Here is a 20,660-nt window from a genome sequence, read left to right as displayed (position 1 = left end):
GACACAACTCAGCAACCAGAGAACAATAATCACACCTCCCCAGGACCCGGGATGCTGTTCACAGGCAGCTCTACACCGACTGGCCACACTGTCACAAGTCTCCCCAGCACTTCTTTGTGGTTGTCTGTTGTGAGATGGGAGGAGGGAGAGTCTCCCATGATTACTTCCCCAGATCACTAAACAGATCTTTCTGGTTGTTTTTTCTGGGGAGCTTTTCACAGATTCTTAGAGGGACACCCCAAAGGTTAACAACTGCTGGTCTCCCCCAACTTGCACTCGTCCACGCTCTTGGCGTCCTAAGGGAATTTCAAAAGGATAGTCAAAGAATAATAGGCTCAAACTGGTGAGAAGTTTGGTCAGTGAACTGAAGCCTGAAGAGCCAAACCTCGACCATCTTGAAGACCAGGAGACAGGGCAACGTAATAGATTTCTCTGGAATACCATGAGGCCTTCGAGGACTTTTCAGAAAAGGCAGCATGGAAAAGGGTAGCTGCACCCTAACCAAGAAGACAAAACACTGCAAGCCTATTGACCAGAAAAGAGAGTCTGAGTAGAGGCAGGATAAAGGACGAGAAAATGTGGGCAGGCCTCTAGTAAAGGAACAGCTGGGGTGCAGAGGACAAGGACCGATTTTTTTTCCATCTCAACCAAGCCCTCAGCAACCAAGAGACTTAAAGACTTTTAGTCCAAAAAAAAAAAAATCTCAGACTATTACAAGGGCCCAAAGCTAGAATAACGCATCAAAGGAAGGCCTTTAAAAAGAGAACACCTACTTAAGATGGAGAGGTGGAGACAGGAATTAACTCAAGGAGCCTACTGACAAAAAGCCCTTTCTGTATCTGAGTGCAGAAAAACAGCATGTGGTTTAGTGGACGTAGATCATCAGGGGCGCCGTGTACTCCCCGGAGAAGGCCTCCACCCGCTGTATATACAGTCCTAGCCCCAACCAAAACAAGCAGCCTTTTCACTCTGCAAAGGGTCTGAGACCTGCCCCATCAATTTCATGTAAATTACTGGCATCCTTGTCCCCAGCTGAGTGGCTTGCCAGGAAAGTGGTAGCTTCTTCATTACACAGATGCAGATACTCAATCAACTAAATGCTAAGAACCCTGCCCACAACCTCTTCCTTATTCAAGGTAATGCTGTGTACTGCAAGCCTTTCAGGTAAACGGGTGTGTCATCGCCCACCAGCACAGCCCTTCAGTTTTGGGTACCTGAAGTTGTTTATTTTTCTTTGGTCTATACAGGCTCAGTGAGGCTTTCACTAGTAAACATGGAAAGGCTTCAAAGTAAAGAAACCCTTTCCTATAGCTTATGGCACTTACTCTCCCAGTGAGGTCCTGGGCCTGCAACGTCAGCATCCCTGGGGTACTTGTTTCAGATTATCAGACTCCACCCCAAACCTGCTGAATCAGATATTCTGGGGGTGTAGCCTGGCACACCCCCTTGTGTTTTAACAAGCCCTCCAGGTGAATCCCAAAGGTTTTTTTGTTTTTCGGTTTTTGGTTTTTGTTTTCGTTTTTTGGCCACAGCACTAGTTCTCCAATCAGGCATTGAGCCCGAGCCCCCTGCATTGGAAACGCAGAGTCTTAACCGCTGGACCGCCAGGGAAGTCCCAAAAGTTTTAAGAACAACTTTAAATCAGATTGAAAGGACAGTTTAATTAATTCAGTCCAAATTTAATTAGACTAGAAAATGGTAGATGTCTTCAGGGCCAACTGCTAAACTCTGGTGCCTTGTAAGCCTTACAAAAAGGCACCCCTTCCAAGCAGATTCAGCAGGTGCTGTCGGCTGAGCGCTGAATTTTAGTTCTGTTGACCCTGGGCTGTGCTCCTACAGTGCCCAAACTATATATCTTTATACACTGGCAGCCCTGTATGATGTCTTTCTCCCTAATTAGACTCACCACCTCCAGTGCTTGCTGCTGCTGCTGCTAAGTCGCTTCAGTCGTGTCGACTCTGTGTGACCCCATAGACGGCAGCCCACCAGGCTCCCCCGTCCCTGGGATTCTCCAGGCAAGAATACTGGAGTGGGTTGCCATTTCCTTCTCCAGTGCATGTGCTTAACTGAGTTGTATTTTGTTTTGTTTTTTTTAAAAAGGACACTATAAATGACAGTAATCATTTCTTGCCCAAGCATTAATTTTGTATCCTTCCTGAATTTTAGCATTTGACTGTCCCAGTAACTATTTCCCTAAACAGATTTTATTCTGCTCTTGTTTGTCCTAAAGTACAACCGTTTCTACTGTTGGAGTAGTTGGGTTTGGTTTTCAAAGCCTTGATTGGTCTTTATCCATGAGCCTTGGGTGTCTCCTGCATGACTGGAACACTAATCAGAAAAAAACAACTGCATATTTTAGAAGATGGGGTAAAAGAAAAGGTGAATAAAAATAGGCAGCCCAGCTTCACCAAAGCTTGGTTTTGCTTCACAAATCTGACAGTATTTTGAGAGGAACACAGAGGGTTGCCCAAGGGAGGCTGTGATTGAGTGGAATTTCATGAATCCTGACCCTCCCAAAAAATAGGGGGTTGTTCTGGCTAGTACAGATGAAACTCCCTCACAAAAATGACTTAGAGATCATTCTGGAGTCCCAAGAGCAATCTAACAGTGAAAGAATCAAGCTGAAGTTGGAGAAAGAAGCTGACTCAAAGGCTAGCATTAGCTGGTTGATTTCACCAAGCCAGCGTTTTTTAATGGTTGCAGGTTTCCTGAATCATGAATTTAAGTCCCATGTCTCTTAGGCAGCATTTTATGTGTATCTGCTTACATTCATTTTTCTGGAAAGAACCCGTTGTACTCCATCACATTTTCAAAGGGATCTGTGACTCTGCTCTCCACTTCCCCAGATTAAGAACTGCAGAAAAATCATAACTGTAGATTACAATTCTAGATCTTGTGATCTGAATTACAAGGAAAGGGTATACACCAAGCCTTGAGGATTAGCTACTTTCACTACAGGAAAAAAAAAAAGTAAATTGTTTGTAATAAGCACCTGTTGAATTTATAGCCTTTTTAAAAAAAAAAAAAAAAGCGCTTCCCAAAGGATGGGCCACCATTTTGTTGAAGTCAAAGGGGTATCAGACATAATTCTTGATTGCTGGAGCTTCCTCTAACCCAGCCACTTGTTTAAGACTTCCATTTTGACTAGAACAACAACAAAAGAAAAAGTTACTTCTGTTTAGGCTGACAGGCCTGGAAATGGAGAGAAAATATTTGTAGAAGGAAATAAAATATAATATGCCATTGGCTAGGTCATTGAATTAAGCTATATGACTCTTTTTTTGAAAATTATATAATTCTTTTTAATTTTTTAAAATATAAATTTATTTATTTTAATTGGAGGTTAATTACTTTACAGTATTGTATTGGTTTTGCCATACATCAACATGAATCTGACTCTCTATTAAAACTGTATAATGAAGGAAAATTTCTGACTGCAGACATTTTGTTTGGTGGCATTTGGAGCATCTCTGTACATTCAGCTGACTTCTACCCTAAAGGCCTTTCAGATATACAATCTTGCCTCCACTTCCAGTGAAATCTTTAATAAAATGATTGAAAGAAAATTGCCACCATAAACAAAGCTGAATGATTAAGAGAAGCTATTTGTGATATATGTAGCCAACGGAGGACTAATATCCACAATATACAGAGAGGTCCTATAAATTAAAAATCCAGCACTCACTAGAAAAAAGGTAAACAACCTGAATAGGTAAACCATGGAAGAAGAAATGCAAATAACCAGTGTCTTCTCTACTAATCACAAGAAATGAAAATAGCAAGAAGATATGACATTTGCCCATCTGATAGCAAAATTTAAAACGAGCGATAATAATCCAGTTTTGTATAGGTGGGAGAACACACTAACAGTTTCCATAAAAACTGATGATGGGAAATATAAATAATCTGTGGCCCAGTAATACCAGCTCTAGATACGCATTCTTAAGGAATGCACATACATGTTCCTGAATATAAATACAAAGCTATTCAGTGTAGTGTTGCTGATAAGAGCTAAAATCTAGTCTCCATGTAAATGTCCTTCAACAGAAATATGGTCAAGTAAATTATGATACCACTCATATGATAAGTATTGTGTGTTAAAAAGAATGAGGTAGTTCTATATGTACTGGTATGGAAATATGTTCATTTTCCATTAGTGGAAAAAGTAAGCCAGATCAACTTGTGTCATATAGTAGACTATAGTATGATTCCATAAATGTGAAAATAAATGAGACTGTATGTGTGTGTGTAATGTGCATGTGTAACACATGCAAATTCATAGGAAAAAACCTGTCAGTGGTTATATCCAGAAGGAATAGGATACAGGAAGTTAAAAGAGATCAAACTCTTTTCTCTATATAATCCAGTACTATTTGAATTATTTCTATGGAATATAATTCACACATTAGTTGAGTGATTCAGTAAGTAAATAATAATTGAAATCCACATTTTATAACAAAACAGAAAATAGTTGAAGCAGACCAAGACTCATACAGAGGTATATTTTGCTTAGTTCATGGTTTAAGAAATTGAAGGAGCTTCTTAACAAATCCTCTGAGTCCAGAGCTTCTATAATAAAGCTGGGCTGGTGGTAGAGGAGAGGGTTCTACCCAGGCCAATTTAGTGTGACTGTCACAACCCACTCCAGTACTCTTGCCTGGAGAATCCCATGGACAGAGGAGCCTGGTGAGCTACAGTCCACGGGGTCGCAAAGAGTCGGACATGGCTGAGCGACTTCACTTTCACTTTCACATGCTGGAATAGAAGACTGGGGTCTGCTTATTCTCTCACCTGAAAGAGAGTGAGAAAAAGAAGGACAGAAACGATCTTGCAAGAGGACAAAGACAGGAAATCTTGCAACAAAGAGAATATTTATGCCGCCAGATGATCAGTCACCCTCTGATGGCCAAGTGTCAAAGATACTGGGATACAGCTTCCTTACCAGAAGAACTTTGGGACTAGGTCCAGTAGTCTCTTAAATCAGGCCATTAGGCCAGTATTACATGTTTAAGAAGACTTCATTTAAGAAACTCTACTTGAAAAAAGTAAATATGACCTTTCAGATCTGTAAATTAAGGGATAATTAAATTCAGTTATTTGCAAAATAATTGACATAGGATTCCTTTAAGAGTTTATCTGATATACATAAGCACTGTTTTGCTGGGGACAAAGAGATCTGAACCTAAACTGTGAGAAGTCGCTCTGATCCTTGAAAATCAATTAGTAATGAAGATGAATCAACTCCAAAAGTATAATCCATCATCGGGCATGTGTAATTGAATTTACTAAAAAATTGACTCATTTATAGATTTCAAGGTAATACACTTTGCTGAAGCAAGATGTAGTGCATTCTATCAGATAACCTGAATAAGAACATTTTCACTTGATTAGGCTTTCCATAAATTATTGAGGAATATTGACATCATTTCCATAAGCATGCATGGTATGAGAGGATAGTTCACGATTTAGACAAACATTTTCCTTCAGCATTGGCTGGGACCAAATTATCATTATCTTTTAGAGAACACCCTGTACTAGAAGGTTCATTCTTTTTTCTGTCTTTTGTCTGTTCGTGGCAGTGAAAACACTGAATCCTAACCAGTAGATCACCAGGAAACTCCCTAGAAATGTTCATTATTATGTGGTCTAATTGAGAGATTTTTTTTCTTTAAGATGAAGTTTTCTGCAACTGTTTCTTAACTCTTCATTTTAAAAAGGGGGGGATCATGATTCTAAAATCGGCAAGTACTCTTTTCTAAAGTGTATCTTCTTATACAAGTGCAAATTGATGGTATCCATCTTCTAAGGACCCCAAATAATTGATTTTGAAATAACATTCTCTTTCCTTTTTTTTTTCTTTAACACTCTTTCTTTCTTACAGAAATAATTCAGATTTGATGTAGAAAATTTAGAAAATATAGATAAGCGAAAGGAGAAAATTAAAATTTCAACTCCTCAAAACAATCACTGTTAACATTTAGAAGTGTATCCTTTTGTTTTTTTTCTGGCAAAAATGATTTCTTTTACCTCCAATATTTTATTTAACAATATACCAAAGCCATTTCTTTATAGTGTTCAATATTCTTATGCATCATTTTTAATTGCTGCATAATACTATCAGGCCCCAGAGTTGTTTTCAATTTTTCACTATTATGAACAAGCTAATAATGAGTATCTTCATTATTAAATCTTTCTTCACATCCATAAAAATCTTTGAAAGTCCCTAGTCACACAGTTTAAGCCCCTGTTAACATTGAGCTAATTAAAGGTAAAGAATGATTTCCGTTGAGATTCACTAGAACAAAGAAATGAAGCCTCCTTTGTTTTTGTTTTTAAAATCACTAGCATGCCAGTGAGGGGGGAAATAAAGTGTCTAATGAATGTATGTATAAAGAAATTTCTTTAATTTTAAACTCTTAATTTAAAATGATCTCAGTATTCATTCCAGGTATATTTGGGTTTAAGAACTTTTGATAACCGGGCATTGAAATTAAAGTGGTTGTATTGAAAGGATGTTACTATTGTTAACAAAGATGTTTTGTTCTATTCACAAAGCAGCATCTCTTTACTGCTTTGCAGTTACCTTGATTTTCTAAAAGAAAAGCATGCTCTTCGCTTGGCCAGACTGTTGCTTAGCATTCTTGATACCTACATTGCTTATGGATGGCATTTTTAATTAACGGTTTCAGGGTGTGGGGGTGTCACCATCTAAATAATATCACCCAGGTCTGGATTTAGAGCTGCCCTCCGTCTTGGCCCCAGACCACACTGAATTAATTCATAAACTTCTCGCAAGTCTGCCCTTTGGAATTGAAGAGACTCTCACGTGACACACAAGGGCTGATATAAAAAGACAGCAGACCACATGATGCAGAAAATACTAAGGGAAAAATTCCAGCTGTAAATACTCGCTCTAAATCCCCACCAAGCTAATTAGTGATCAAGATGGTAGCTTGATTAACCTATTGTTGAGCGTGTACCATTCATTGTAAAGAGGCATGAAGTTAAATTCTGCCAGGAGAGTGGCAGAGGAATCCCCATCTGGGGAAACTGCTAATGAATTGTTGTAAAATTTCCAAGGAGTGGAGTGGGGAGTGCAGGATAAAGCAACAGAAACATTTAAAGTGACACTAATTATTATTTTTATGCATTGCACATACCGAAGATAACAGGTTCTTTGTTGAAGTTTTTTTATCCCTTGGATTTAGACAAGGTTTCTCAACCTTCTCGGCACCACGGACATTCTGGGCCAGATAATTCTTTGTCGGGGAGGGAGGAGGCCTGTGCTACCACATCCCTGGCACCTCCCGGCCACATGCCAGTAGCACCTCCACCTCTGTCGTGACAACCAGAACTGTCCCCTGTTTAGAACCACAGGATTTAAGAAATTATTATTCTGAAATCCTGAAAAATCTGCAGAATCAGGCCAAAAAGTCATAATGTCATGTGCCATTTTATTTATAGAACTGTGTGGGTGGAAGTAGTGGCAGCCCTTTTCATGCTGTTAGGCTAGACTTGAAGTTCGGGGTAGACTTGCACTCTCTGGCACCATGTGTTCTGTGCAAAAATACATCTCCGTGTGAGCACTGCACCCAAATCTCACCAGGAGCAGTGGGCATCGTTTCTCTGCCCTTAATGCCATGTCTCTTACAATAGCAATGAAAGTGTCCTTTCTGTTGTTGAACGCATTGCTGTAAAGAATCTCCAGATCTATTTTGAAAGGTATATGAAAGGTAAGTATTAAACCACACAAGCTTGACCCTGTCCCTTACAGGGATCTTCTAACCATGCTTTTAGGAGATCTCAGGCTGTAACCCTAGCTAATACTTCCTACCCACCTAACTCACTGTACAAGAATCACCCCTAAATAATCTCCATTCTTCTCAGCTCTAAGACTGTTTTGACTTAACTCCCTTGTATTCACTCCGCCTTTGGCTGGTTTAGCTAACTTTATGATTAACTCTTCATAAAGTTAGTGAGTTCCCCGCTTTTTTACTCCTCTCTTTGGCTTCTGCTAAGCTGCCATCGTCCCCTAAAGTCTCCCCCATTGAAAGTTCACCTTTAATAACGGAAGTTGCCAACGTCTTGACCTTCTTTCAGATATGACAATGGATGATGTTCGGGAATACGAGAAAAACATGCATGAACAAACCAACATAAAAGTTTGCAATCAGCATTCCTCCACTGTGGATGACATAGAGAGCCAGGCCCAAACAAGTGTATGTAGAATTTTTAAAACATGTTGCCCACTCTTTACCAAACGTACCCATAAACCGATCTTTGAAATGACTTCAAACGCATCAGTTCTCAAACTTCCACAAAAAAGCGTTGTAGCCCAGAGGCTGTCGGCGAAGAACCTGAGCTGGGTCTTAACTGGACGATGTTACCTCTTGCTTCCAGACATTTCTATTCTTTAAAGCCGCTTGACTCAGAGGTTACGTTGTCTTGGTCATAAAACCAAGAGTATAGAGAATGGAAACATTTTGTGGCCTGCACCACAGAAGAACAGAGGGCTAGAAACGGATGTCACACGAAAGCTAGAACATCAGTGCCAGTAACTTTTAAAGACATAGTTAACGTTCAGTCCTTCGTTTCAGGGAGGGCTATTGGCTCATCTGGTATTTTCAGTTTCTTTGCATTTGCTTTGAAATGCTTTCCACGGCTCTTTATGGCTGTCTTACCCTTGGTTCCTTTTTACTTAGGTTCCTGTCCAGATGGGGCTGCTGCCCACGCATACACACTGGCTGAGCAGTGAGGTGGGGTGAGCTAGGTCCAGCTGGGGCCTAAGCCTCAGAGAGCCCAAGGGTATTTAATGGCACGTTGGTGACTGGGAGCCGACAGTGTGCTGTCTACATGCCAGCATCTTAAATATAGTTCCATCAGTCATCCACGCTTATGAGGAAGAATTACAGATAACAAAGAAAATGTAATCACCAAGTCATTTTCATGTATCTTTGGCCAGAGCTGTGGTCTCTTTGGGTGCCAGCTTGAGCCCGCTTGTCTGTCAGCCCCAGAATAATGCATATCAGCTATGTAAGAAATTGACAGGGTAGTTTCAGAAAATTGAGAGCTGGCTCTTGTTGTGAATGCTCTAGATTTGTGAAGACCTCTGGCTGCACCTTGGAAATGTTGAGTGAACTGAGAGCATGTCTTGGGAGTGTGCCGTGTCAGGCATTATGTGCTGCTTCTGGCTGCATGTGGCAGCCCTTGAGGCTGAAATGGCCCTAACTCTTCTTGCATGCCGTGATTGGATTTGCAGAAGCTGTTTGGATCAGACTTAAAACTGAAGTGTTCCTCTGGAGACGCTGGCCAGTTCCTATAGGGCTTCCCCCTTTCTCTCTCCCGTTCTAAAGTTAGAAGTGCTCGTAAGGAAACCGTCCTTAAATTTCCATCACTCTCGGTTACCTTTTCTTCAGGAATGTTGATACCTGTCCCCTCTCAGCCGCTGTCTGAAAGCTGCTCCCTATATAAGCATGACAAAGGAAACCAGAGGAAGGGGGAAGATGCCACGTAGCGAAGGATACTACACAGCGCTTTCCTCAGCCTAAGTTTTTACAGCTTACAGCTTAAGACTCTTAGTTTGGTTTTCTTTCCATTTTACTCTGATTATTACTGTTGGAAAGTCAGTTTACCGTTTAGATGGTGATACCTGGAATGGGTCTCCCCACGGGAAAGCCCGTGCATTCTCTGGCTGCAACTCAGAGCCCTTCCCATAACTTCAGTGTCAGAAATGCCCATCTCCTCAGAAGTTACACAATGTGGTTATCTTTAAATGCATACCACACTTGCCTTATTCTTTGAAATTCCATTAAATTGGGAAGGGTCATTGATTTTTCCATATTTTTCTTCTCTATCATAATGAAAAAGTTGAAATCAAGAGGCTGCTGTCCATCACAAAATTACATGGGTGCTCAATAAATTTAGATGTACTTTCTGAGCAGAGACAAACTATATTGAAACTGGGCAAAATGAACATCCATGGCCCCAGCAATAAGGAAATAGTCTCCTTTTCAACTGAGCAGTTTCAACACATTTCAAGGGAGAGAACTTCTAAGAGACTGAACAGGAGTGTAGAATCAAAATTCTGTACTTTGGGGGATTTCTGCCCCCTGCTGGATGTGTGGAGTAGCGCACCATTCAGCCACTTGTAAAGAAAACCTGATTTTTCAAAGATAAACTTTGCTGAAATTCACTGAAACTTTTCTGAGTCTCAGTTTTATTTTGAAATACCTCTCTTTAAAGAACTTAATCTTATTTCTTAGCTTATCTAGTAGCCTTAGTGTTCTAAGTGGTAAGTTTACAGGTACAGTTCTTGCTATATTCTGAATTTTATATTCTATCAACATGGGCATAATTTTTTAATTTCCTTTGTAAAAACTTTTCCCTTCCAGAAGATTTTAATAATTGTTCCCAATAAATACTCTTAAGGATTTTTTTAAACACATTTCTGGTTTGCTTTATGTTATGATATGACTATAGGTCATTTATCTTAATGACTAATACTATGTTATGAATATTCACTCCATAGTTAATATTTCCAAAGTGCCTGCATGCTTCATACTGGTTTGTGTAGTGTCATCCAATGAAAGCTCACCAGCTAAGTTCATGGGAAAGGACACAAGTGAAAACATGGGTCTCTGGGAAGATAAAACAGGTACAGAAGCCCATGGTCAGCAGGTTTCACCTTTTACACCAGGACAAGCTTGTCGGCCTTCACTCAGAGCTTTTTTAATAAGACCAGTTACCTAGTTTCCCAGTTACCAGTAACAAAATTGGCAAAGGATACCAAGGATAGCCAGACTGAGAGTAATAATAGAGTGCCTAAGAATGAGAGAAGAAATGCCGCACTATATAAAGCAAATCAGTCCTAAGAAATGAGTCACCACTGTACTGGAGCACAGTGATATTCTTTCCATATATTATGTCTAATTGGTAGTAAGTGTGTGTAATACATTATTTAATGTATTTACATTAGGGAAGGCTTTGCCTTTGAAAGAATTTTTTTTTAACTTTCTCACATAAGAACATTTCGGACATTTGGCAAGTCTGTATCATCTGACAATGCCCGTTAAATAAGGCGTTACTGAATTTATTTCTTGGATGCCAAATAAAGTTCTTTTTTCTTTTAAATGAAATTCGCACTGATTTTGTGTTGCTCTCTTTTTCTTCTCTGCTCTTTTTCTTCTTATGTTTCCTTGAGAAACTGTTTTGTTTCCTTGGTTTGTGGATAATTAGAAAAGTTTGTTGTTGCTGTCCCATCTTACTTGTTTTTTCACCTGCAAAGATCTCAGGATGGATGCATAGTTAGGAAACAAGTAACTCCTAGAATGCAAAAAGTATATTTATTGAACAAGAGGATAACATGTTGAGAAATTCTGATCATCTGTCTGTTTACCCTGTAAAGGTAAACTTGTCTTTTCATGATCTAAAGTAGTTGTTAATATGTATCATTTGGGGCCACTGATTGCTTTAATTACCTTCCTTTTGTAGAAAAGATGGCCAGGTCTAATAATAGCTCCATATACCAGCCTTGTCCACAGCACAGGGATGTACAGACACACACAGCTTGGTGTGGTTTTGTGCTCGCCTGATAAACTCGTCTTCAGAATACTTAAAGTACTCATTGAAAGTGCTTTGGAAAATCTTGGATGGATGTTCATAAAGGAATATTGTTTCAGAGGTCAGCCTCAGTAAAAAGGAAAAATTCAGGGTTTAGCATTTCAATGCTAATTTGGGCTAATAATCTGGAGAGCCCCCTTAATCATAGGATTCTAATAGCTCCTTTAAAAAGGCAGAGAGATGAATCCATTTGTGTCTCTTCCAAATACGTGCTCATTTTTTTTTCTATTTTTTGCCTTTAAGACATGACAATGGATGAAGTCCGAGAATTTGAACGAGCCACTCAGGAAGCCACCAATAAGAAAATTGGCGTTTTCCCACCTGCCATTTCTATCTCCAGCATCCCCCTGCTGCCGTCTTCAGTCCGCAGTGCCCCTTCGAGCGCTCCATCCACTCCTCTGTCCACTGACGCACCAGAATTCCTGTCAGTTCCCAGAGATCGGCCCCGGAAAAAGTCTGCCCCAGAAACTCTCACACTTCCAGACCCTGAGAAAAAAGCCACCCTGAATTTACCTGGCATCCACTCTTCAGATAAGCCATGTCGGCCCAAATCAGAGTAACTTCACATGAATATTTCATGGGGTTTTATATTTTCGGTTTTGGGTCTTGTTTGTTTGTTTTTAAGGATCTTCTGATATAGAAAAAGACTGCTTTGTCACTCAGACATGTCCCTTTGATCTCTTGAGTGTGCATGTGATTAAGTAATTTCACATAGAATATGACTGCCTAAGTCTGCCACAGGGTGTCACGTTAGATGTAAAATGCAAGACTTGCGAAGGACAGAAGAGATCTGTGGCCGCAGCTGGTCGCCAGGGAGGAAGCCTTGTTTATTGGGCATTTGATAAGGTTGGCATGGACTTCAAGGGTAAATAAATGAAAACTTTACACCACTGTGTTACAAGGTACAGTAAAATAATGAAGTTAAGTTTCCTCCCATCAAACGTGGAATTCTCAAAAATTTTCTCAGGCATAACACACCTAATTGTTAAATTTTGAACTGCTCCTTATCAATACTTGAATACCAGAAGTTACTAAGATTCCTATTTTGGTTAGTCTGACTCAGGATTTGGGGCCTAATTAACTCTTTAAATTTTTTGGAAATTTTAATTATCAACTTGTAGAGGCTCCAAGTGCAATTAACAATAACTTATTGATACCTTTCATAGAATTTAATAAAAATGCCACTTGTTTCTGTCTTTTAATAACTTCCCCTTTGTGCCCTTGTGGCCTCAGAAATCTTTAAGAATTACATGGATAAATATGACCGTAACAGACTGACATTGAATGGTTTGGTTTAGGAACCAAGAGACCCAGGTGAGGCAAATGTCTTTTTTTTTTTCCCTACAGGTATCAACGAGCCTTACGTCATTTGTTAAGATTCTCAGAATTTGCAGTTAATTGAGTAGAATTCACTGACTCTGCTTATTCAGAGAAGTTCAGGGTAGAGTAAGCTGCCTGGACTTTAACACTGTCAGACTTGTCTCCATCCCTTTAATGGGACAGGGATATTCTTAATAATATCTGGACCTCCCTGGAATACATTACCATCACTGGACCTTAGAAAAGATTGTCATTCTTTTGTTCCTTACTTGAAATCCAAATATCAGGAAGATCGCAAAAGTTGAGTCAACACCATCAGGTGGGAGGAGAAAGTGAGCAGAACGGCTAACTCTTATTTATAGAGTGAAAAGAAGTTATAAAAGATGCCCCTCTGGCCAGCTTTCTTTTCTGAGGGTCTTAGTAATGCAGGATTAGACTCAAGGTTGACGGGAGACAAGATCATTCACCAAAGTGGCAGAAAGAGAACTCTCTTTTGATCTAAAGAGAAAACCTGCCACCTTTGCACCTCACTGCCTTTAAACACAGAAGGAAGAGTAAACAGAATCTAGCCTTTGTCCTCCAAGGGAGGAAGAGAACAAGGTAATTGGGCAACTCCAAGGCCCCAGCTAGCCTTCCTGACCATAACCTCCGACCTCAGGAAAGGGACTTTCCCCAAACGCAGATTCCAAAGGAAACCACATAGACCAAGGAGCGCGTCCTCTTCCTCTTACACAGGCTCTCAGCCAGGGGGCCCTGCCTGCTTCTCTCTCTCGTGGCCAGCACTCTGCGTAGTGTTCTTCAAGTTACAAACTCTCCCAAGGTGCAAGTGCTGGCCCCAGGAGCCCAGCACCAAGCGTTCTAAGTCGTATGTCAGGTTGTCAAGATCATTTCGTAACCTGTAGGTTGACACGTAGCTTAATAAACATATAAATAAACCCAGAACTCAAAGGAAACCCATTGCAACTAGCTTAGATCAACAGTGCATCTCTTCCCTAAGGATAGTGCCACAGTAAGACGCCCTCTTTGCATGGTACGGTAGCATGATTTTTGCTTGTGGGGAAACTCGATCTTTTATCCAGAGCTCTTGGACTTCTCAATGGCTCCCTTTCAACACAGTAGTACTTAACAAGAATGTCTGGCTTCAGGAAGCAAAATTCTCCTTTCAGAAGACACTTGCATAGCGTATGTATTTGCTTAACATTTGCAAGCTGAAATCAGGATGGGGTGGGATCACGATATTCACATGGAATGGATTTGTTTTGAGCACGTTGTTAACACATCTGGCACCTAGTTTTTCTGTCGATGCCATAGCTCATTTTCCATTTTTGTAAAGTAGCTTCCTCTATCAAAGTCAACAATTCTATATGCTTTAGAAAGCTAATTCCTGGTTTCCTACTGTGAATTTTCTTTCTCCTATAGCCAGTATAATACCACAGACATTACTCGCAAAACTACCACAGATAGTGTGATTCTTAGCCAACAAATATGTGTGGTCTTAGAGTATGTTCAGTTTTTCTGTCTACATGTGGTTCGCGTGCATTTTCAAAGCGGGGAGGGGTGCCAATATTCTTTTAGCTGCTTTGAATATTTAATCCAGTCATCACAAGGCATAAATGGCTTCAATATTTTATCTATCTTGATTTTCAAGTGTCATTTCACAGTCTTCATACATGGATTTGTTTTTTGTGGGGTACAAGCCTGCAATGAATGTGTATATAGAACATTACTAATTCCTATAAGGATGGAAATTAAATGGCTGCATGATGGAAACTTAGAAGAAAAAAACCAGAAACTTGAATTAATTAAGCATGTTTTGGGGAAAAAATAGAATCTTAACTCAGTGCCTCTGTCTGCAATGTGGAAACCTTCAACTTTGTTCACCAAAATTGTATTATACCTGTATATATATAAATATAGTATGGCAAGTCCAGCACCATCAGTTTTAAGTCTCTAGTAGCCAAATTAAAATAATCCACAGAATAACATTTATGTTCACCCCATCTTTGTCTCTCGTGTTAGTGGAGACCATCAAGATGAACATAAATTTCATTACTTTGGATGGACTTCAAATTAGAAAATGCCCCTGTGCTTTTCATTGGCTGTCAAACAGATCATTGCTTTAGCTGTGCTTTTCCAGGACAAGAAGGCCTCAGTGTTTTTACTGCATAAACTTTGTCAGAAGTCAGCTCTGAAGACCTTTCATTTTCCTACTTTTGAGCTAGAATAAGGCAAAGCAAAGAAAAAAGCATAACAACAGAGGAGTCCGTGACCTTCTTCAGTTACCACATTGTAACTGAAACAATATGCATTTATTCATGAACTAATTTATAAACCCTTCTGTTTTGGCTTTGCATTTGGGTGTGGGGAAAATGGCTTTAATTTATTTGAAGGCATTAGCCACATTTTTGGTTGTGAAAATAAATCTCTAACTAGCGCAATTGTGCATGTCTTATGTAGACTCTTAAAAAACACAACAGGACTCCCAAGTGTTATTATATGGTTTTCTTCCAAGACAGTATAATAAACAGTGACCTAAGAGTAGATTCTGACACTTCTCGAGAAATCGTTTTTCCATGAAAATTTCATGGCTAATGAATTTATGTGTACTTTTAAGTCCTACTCACCTTAGCTCCTCTTCATGGCCCAAAGAGGACTTGCACTGGCTTGCATAGGTCAACAACAGTTGTACTTTTCAGAAGGGCCAGAGTATAATTTTACTCCATATGTGATGCGTATTCAGATACTCCCAACACAGAAGGATTGTTTAAATAGTTTTAGTCTCTTTCTGATCATCTGGTTCAGTAGGCTGGGTGACAGTATGCCATCTGAGCCATAATTCTTTAAAAAAAAAAATCTGTCCAGCAACTGCAACTGATCATAAATAGACTGCTTAAAACTATTCTTTCCTGCTGAAAATGAAAGGTTACAGAAGAGCACAGCAATGGCTTATGGAGGCAATGCATACTGCGTTCTCCTGTGTTCTACCTTCAAATCAGTCTGTTTCATTTGAAATGTAAGTGTTTAAGCTTTTTAGGAGTTAGTGCAATAAGAGAATGTGAATATGTTGAGACCTTTCCAGATGCTGTTATTAATTATCATTTTGTTGTTAACAAACGCTTTAGGATAAGCCTCTCTCAGTGTTTTTGCTTAAAATCAAAAGCCTGTCTGTCGAGTTGCAAGTCTCCCCTCAGTTTCTGTGTGTCTCCAAGAGGGGCTGTTTGAGCTGATGTTGTACCTGTGCTGCTTACATGTAGCTTCAAGTGTCAATTTTAGTGTTTACATCGAGAACTGGGATCTTGATTAGTTAAATGGTCGATACACCACTGCCACAGCTGAAGGACCAAGTTCTGGAATGCACAGTGTGATAGACAGCAAAGCAAACAGAAGTTGATCTTCACACATCTTAACTGTGCCAGGAAGCCATCCTCCTATGTCATTTTGCAGCCGTTTTGTGTTTTTTTTCCCAGTTATTTATTATTGATAATAACTTACTTTTTCTTACATTCTGTTGTAAATAAAGTACAAACCAATCTTCTTTCCAAGTGTATCTTCCTCTCTCTCTTTCTCAGCTCTTTCCAAGGGAATGTTGACAAATTGGGAATTTGTGGGTTGATGGGGAAAGAAGCTATCAAGGGAGAAAGAACAAGCCAATGGCTGGTTCTTAGGCGACTTGTATGCAAAGAAGTGTCTAATAGGTATCTTCTGGGCTCAGCCCTTGGTAGGAAATGCCTGGGTGCCAGTTCTATCCAGCTAAAAAAATCACCAAAGTGAGTCTGTAACCTAGTGGGACCACCCGACAGATTCTTGGTTCCCACTCATCAAATGTGAGGCAACAGTCTTGAGTGATAACCAAGAAAAATCTCCCCAAGGTAATCTGTAGGAACACCACCCCAGGGGAACACCAGATTCTCTCCACAGCAGAGCAAGCCAGTTTGAGCTGAGCTGAAATCACTCTGATCTGATGAGAGTTTCTCCAACTCAAGTAGCTCCTGTTGTTCACAGAAGGGTCCTCTGGGGATGGAAGAGTGAGCACAGAAATGCTTCACCCTCCTTGTTCCATAGCTGCCTCGGAGCTTAGCCAGAGCTCTCCCTCCTCTTCTATTCAACCCTGTAACAAATGTCAACATCCGTATTTATTTTGTTGAAGTGTAGTTGATTCACAATGTTGTTAATGTCTGCTGTGCAGCAAAGCGATTCCATTATATACTTTTTCATATTATTTTCCATATTTCATATTTTCCAGTTTTTCAGATTCTTACGATTTGTCACAAGACACTGAGTATGGTTCCCTGTGCCATAGTAGGACCTTGTTCAGCCGTCCATATATTAGTATAATAGTTTGCATCTGCTAATCCCCAGCTCCCAGTCCTCTGTCCGCCATCCCCCCGCCCTCTTGGCAACCACAGTTCTGTTCTCTATATCTGTGAGTTCTATTTGTACACATGTTCGTTTGTGTCACATTTTCGATTCCACATATAAGTGATATTGATTATGGTATTTGTCTCTCTGGCTTAAGTCACTTAGTATGATAATTTAGGTCTATCCATTTGCTGCAAGTGGCATTATTTCATTTTTTTTAATGATCGAGTAATATTCCTTTGTGTGTAAGTACCATGTCTTCTTTATCCATTCATCTGTCAATGGACACTGAGGTTGTTTTGGCTATTGTAAATAGTGCTGCCATGAACATAGACATGCATCTATGTTTCTGAATTATGGTTTTCTCTGGGCATATGTTCAGGAACATCCACATTATGTGCATTGATCTCTGCATCATATCAGGCCACAGCTTCCTCTAACAGTACACCACAACTACACTGAGGATTTTCCCCAAATTTGTGACTGTTCTTCAGTCGCTAAGTCATGTTCGACTGTTTGCGACTCCATGGCCTGCAGCACGCAGGCTCCTCTGTCCTTCACTATCTCTCGTTTGCTTAAATTCATGTGCGTTGAGTCAATGATGCTGTCTAACCATCTCATCCTTTGTCGCCCCTTCTCCTTTTGCCTTCAATCTTTCCCAGCATCAGGGTCTTTTCCAATGAGTTGGTTCTTCGCATCAGATGGCCAAAGTATTGGAGCTTCAGCATCAGCCCTTCCAGTAAATATGCAGGGTTGATTTCCTGTAGGATTGACTGCTGCTGCTGCTGCTGCTGCTGCTAAGTCGCTTCAGTCGTGTCTGACTCTGTGCGACCCCATAGACGGCAGCCCACCAGGCTCCACCATCCCTGGGATTCTCCAGGCAAGAACACTGGAGCGGGTTGCCATTTCCTTCTCCAATGCATGAAAGTGAAAAGTGAAAGTGAAGTCGCTCAGTCCTGTCTGACTCTATGCGACCCCATGGACTGCAGCCTACCGGGCTCCTCCATCCATGGGATTCTCCAGGCAAGAGTACTGGAGTGGGGTGCCATTGCCTTCTCCGGTAGGATTGACTATTTTTCCCCAAATTATGTAACACTAATTCAGTTACTTACCACTCCTGCCCTGCCTCTTAATTCATTCTTCAAAGCACATAAACTTCCCACATGTAGTTGCTGGCTGAAAGCCAACTTGGTACAGGCAGGCTAGCTGTTTATTCCTGGGGCCAAAGCAGTCCACTCTAGTATTCTTGCCTGGAGAATTCCAGGGACAGAGAAGCCTGGCTCCAGTATTCTTGCCTAGAGAATTCCAGGGACAGAGAAGCCTGGCAGGCTATAGTTCGTGGGGCCGCAAAGAGTCGGACACAACTGGGTGACTAACACACACACACACACACACAGACTCTATAGGTGAGTAAATATTTGGATGCCTGATGTTGAATGCGTAGATGTTTATCACACCCCCAGTTCTCCTGGTCAGCTTTTAATCATGACACTATCTCATTTGAGTGTTACTCTTACATTTCTGAACACCCAAGTTCTTTTCTAAAACTTCCTGTTTACTTCACTACATTCACTTGGAATTTTTTGCCTCCAGCTTCCAACTGTACCTTGCCCTTTTGAGTTGAAGACAAATCATGTGTCGTTTCTCCAGCCCTAATCTGAAATATCCCTTTACAAAAATGTTAGTGTCAAACCCGAAGTTCTGATGGCTTTGAAACAACAATCAACCTTGTGTACATGTACGTTCGTGTGTGTGTGTGTGTGTGTGTGTGTGAGCCTGTAACTTATGTGGCTGACCCAGGCAAGCTGTTTTCCAGTTTGTTGTATTGACTTTCTCTGCTCAATTATTAGCCCTCTGCTATTCCACACTCCCATAAATTCTCCCTTTTCTACAGCATCCAACCTAGTAGGATGTCTCATTCAAGTCCAAACATTTAACTACTCCTTCACCTGGGAAAAGGAGAAACAGCTTGGAACTTTGCCTTAATGTTCTTGCCCTGGTCCCAGCATGGAGGACTTGAGCTAATAAGTAGCCAAAGAAACTGGACATGGCCTCAGGTTCTACGAGAGTCCAGCCATTCGGTACAGCAACATTAAACCACTGAATCATACACCCGGAATTTAGGGGATACTCATGTTTAACTAGAAGTACAATCGTCTGCACTAAAGGCAGGCACAAACGACCAGGAGTCCTCACTTCCCCTCTTTTAATTTATAGAAAGATTCGGTCATCTGTCACTTAAGGGTGTTCAAGGACAGCCAGATCTGGACCTTTGTGATTTTGAAAAAGTCGTATTCTGAAATAACTTTCCTGCTCCCAAGGGATTCTGCATGCAAGCTGCTGGCAGTTTGCTGCTCTTCAGCAACCCTTGGGAATCGTTCTGTGATCTTCAGCACACATGGGGATTATATTCAGAGCAGTCCAAAGATAGCTTGCTGCTCTCTGTCCAGTCTGTTCTTCAAGCCAATCATCAGTATTAATGTGTGCTGTGCTTCTTCCCAGAGCACAATTTGAAAATTTATAAGTATGTCTACAAGCCCGAATTTTCCCACTCCTATCTTGGCGTTATTCCATTTCTTTGCATTTTGACCCAGATTGTGAATTTTCTTTTCACCTTCATTAAGTACTTTGGAATTTGCCCTTCTGGGGAAGGTAACTCATAGATGCATATCCTTCTACCAAACACTTCAAGAATTTTGAATTATTTTGTAAACTACATTTGGTGTATAGCATGGCCGTCATTTTCATGGCTATGTAATATTCCACTTTGGTTGGAAATCTGTCATTTAAATAGTTCCTTATTGTTTGGCATATAGATTATTTTCTGGATTTTGTTATTATATATAGGGTTGTTGAGAACATCTTTGTAATATAGGTTATGTCTTCTTTTTAATTATTTGTTTTGGATAAGTTCCCAGAAATTGAACACTGGGTCAAAGGATATAAATATTTTTATGACTTTGAGTATTTTCTGCCAGTATCTCCTCCATAGAAAAATTCTACCAGTTTACAATTCCACTGACAATATATGAGTGAGAACATGTGTCTTTTTAAACAAGTATTTGCAGTTTTAAAAATTTGCGATTCTCAACTCGCTAAGCAGTGGCAAGCATCCATTCCCCACATAAGTCCTTTGTTCATTTAATATCTTTAATACTCTCTTTCTGGGTGTTCCTGTGAGGAAGGACAAACCTAGACAAGTCCTCTGATTTATTTAGATATTCGGTGGCTTCCCTATCTTAGAAACATTGTCTGCTATAGAAACAAAAGCATAAGGAATTGCATTTAACTGAATAAACGCATCAATTTTTAAATTTATTTTTGATTGTTTTTTATTTTATTTTATTTTTAAACTTTACATA

General features: G+C 40.2%; 1 protein-coding gene across 1 annotated transcript in view; it reads left to right on the top strand.

The window, feature by feature from the left end:
• The window catches only part of PITPNC1 (phosphatidylinositol transfer protein cytoplasmic 1), a 215,743-nt gene extending 199,269 nt beyond the window's left edge, over nucleotides 1-16,474 (top strand). Inside the window, exons 9-10 of the mRNA XM_059878599.1 lie at nucleotides 8,101-8,219; nucleotides 11,863-16,474. Coding sequence (XP_059734582.1) covers nucleotides 8,101-8,219; nucleotides 11,863-11,868 — 125 coding nt within the window. The 3' untranslated portion in view covers nucleotides 11,869-16,474. The remainder of the gene's footprint in view (nucleotides 1-8,100; nucleotides 8,220-11,862) is intronic.
• The last annotated feature ends 4,186 nt before the right edge of the window (nucleotides 16,475-20,660 follow it).

Source organism: Bos taurus, chromosome 19 (assembly GCF_002263795.3).
Source record: "Bos taurus isolate L1 Dominette 01449 registration number 42190680 breed Hereford chromosome 19, ARS-UCD2.0, whole genome shotgun sequence".
NCBI classification, from domain to species: domain Eukaryota; kingdom Metazoa; phylum Chordata; class Mammalia; order Artiodactyla; family Bovidae; genus Bos; species Bos taurus.
This window is presented reverse-complemented; position numbering and strand designations above follow the sequence as displayed.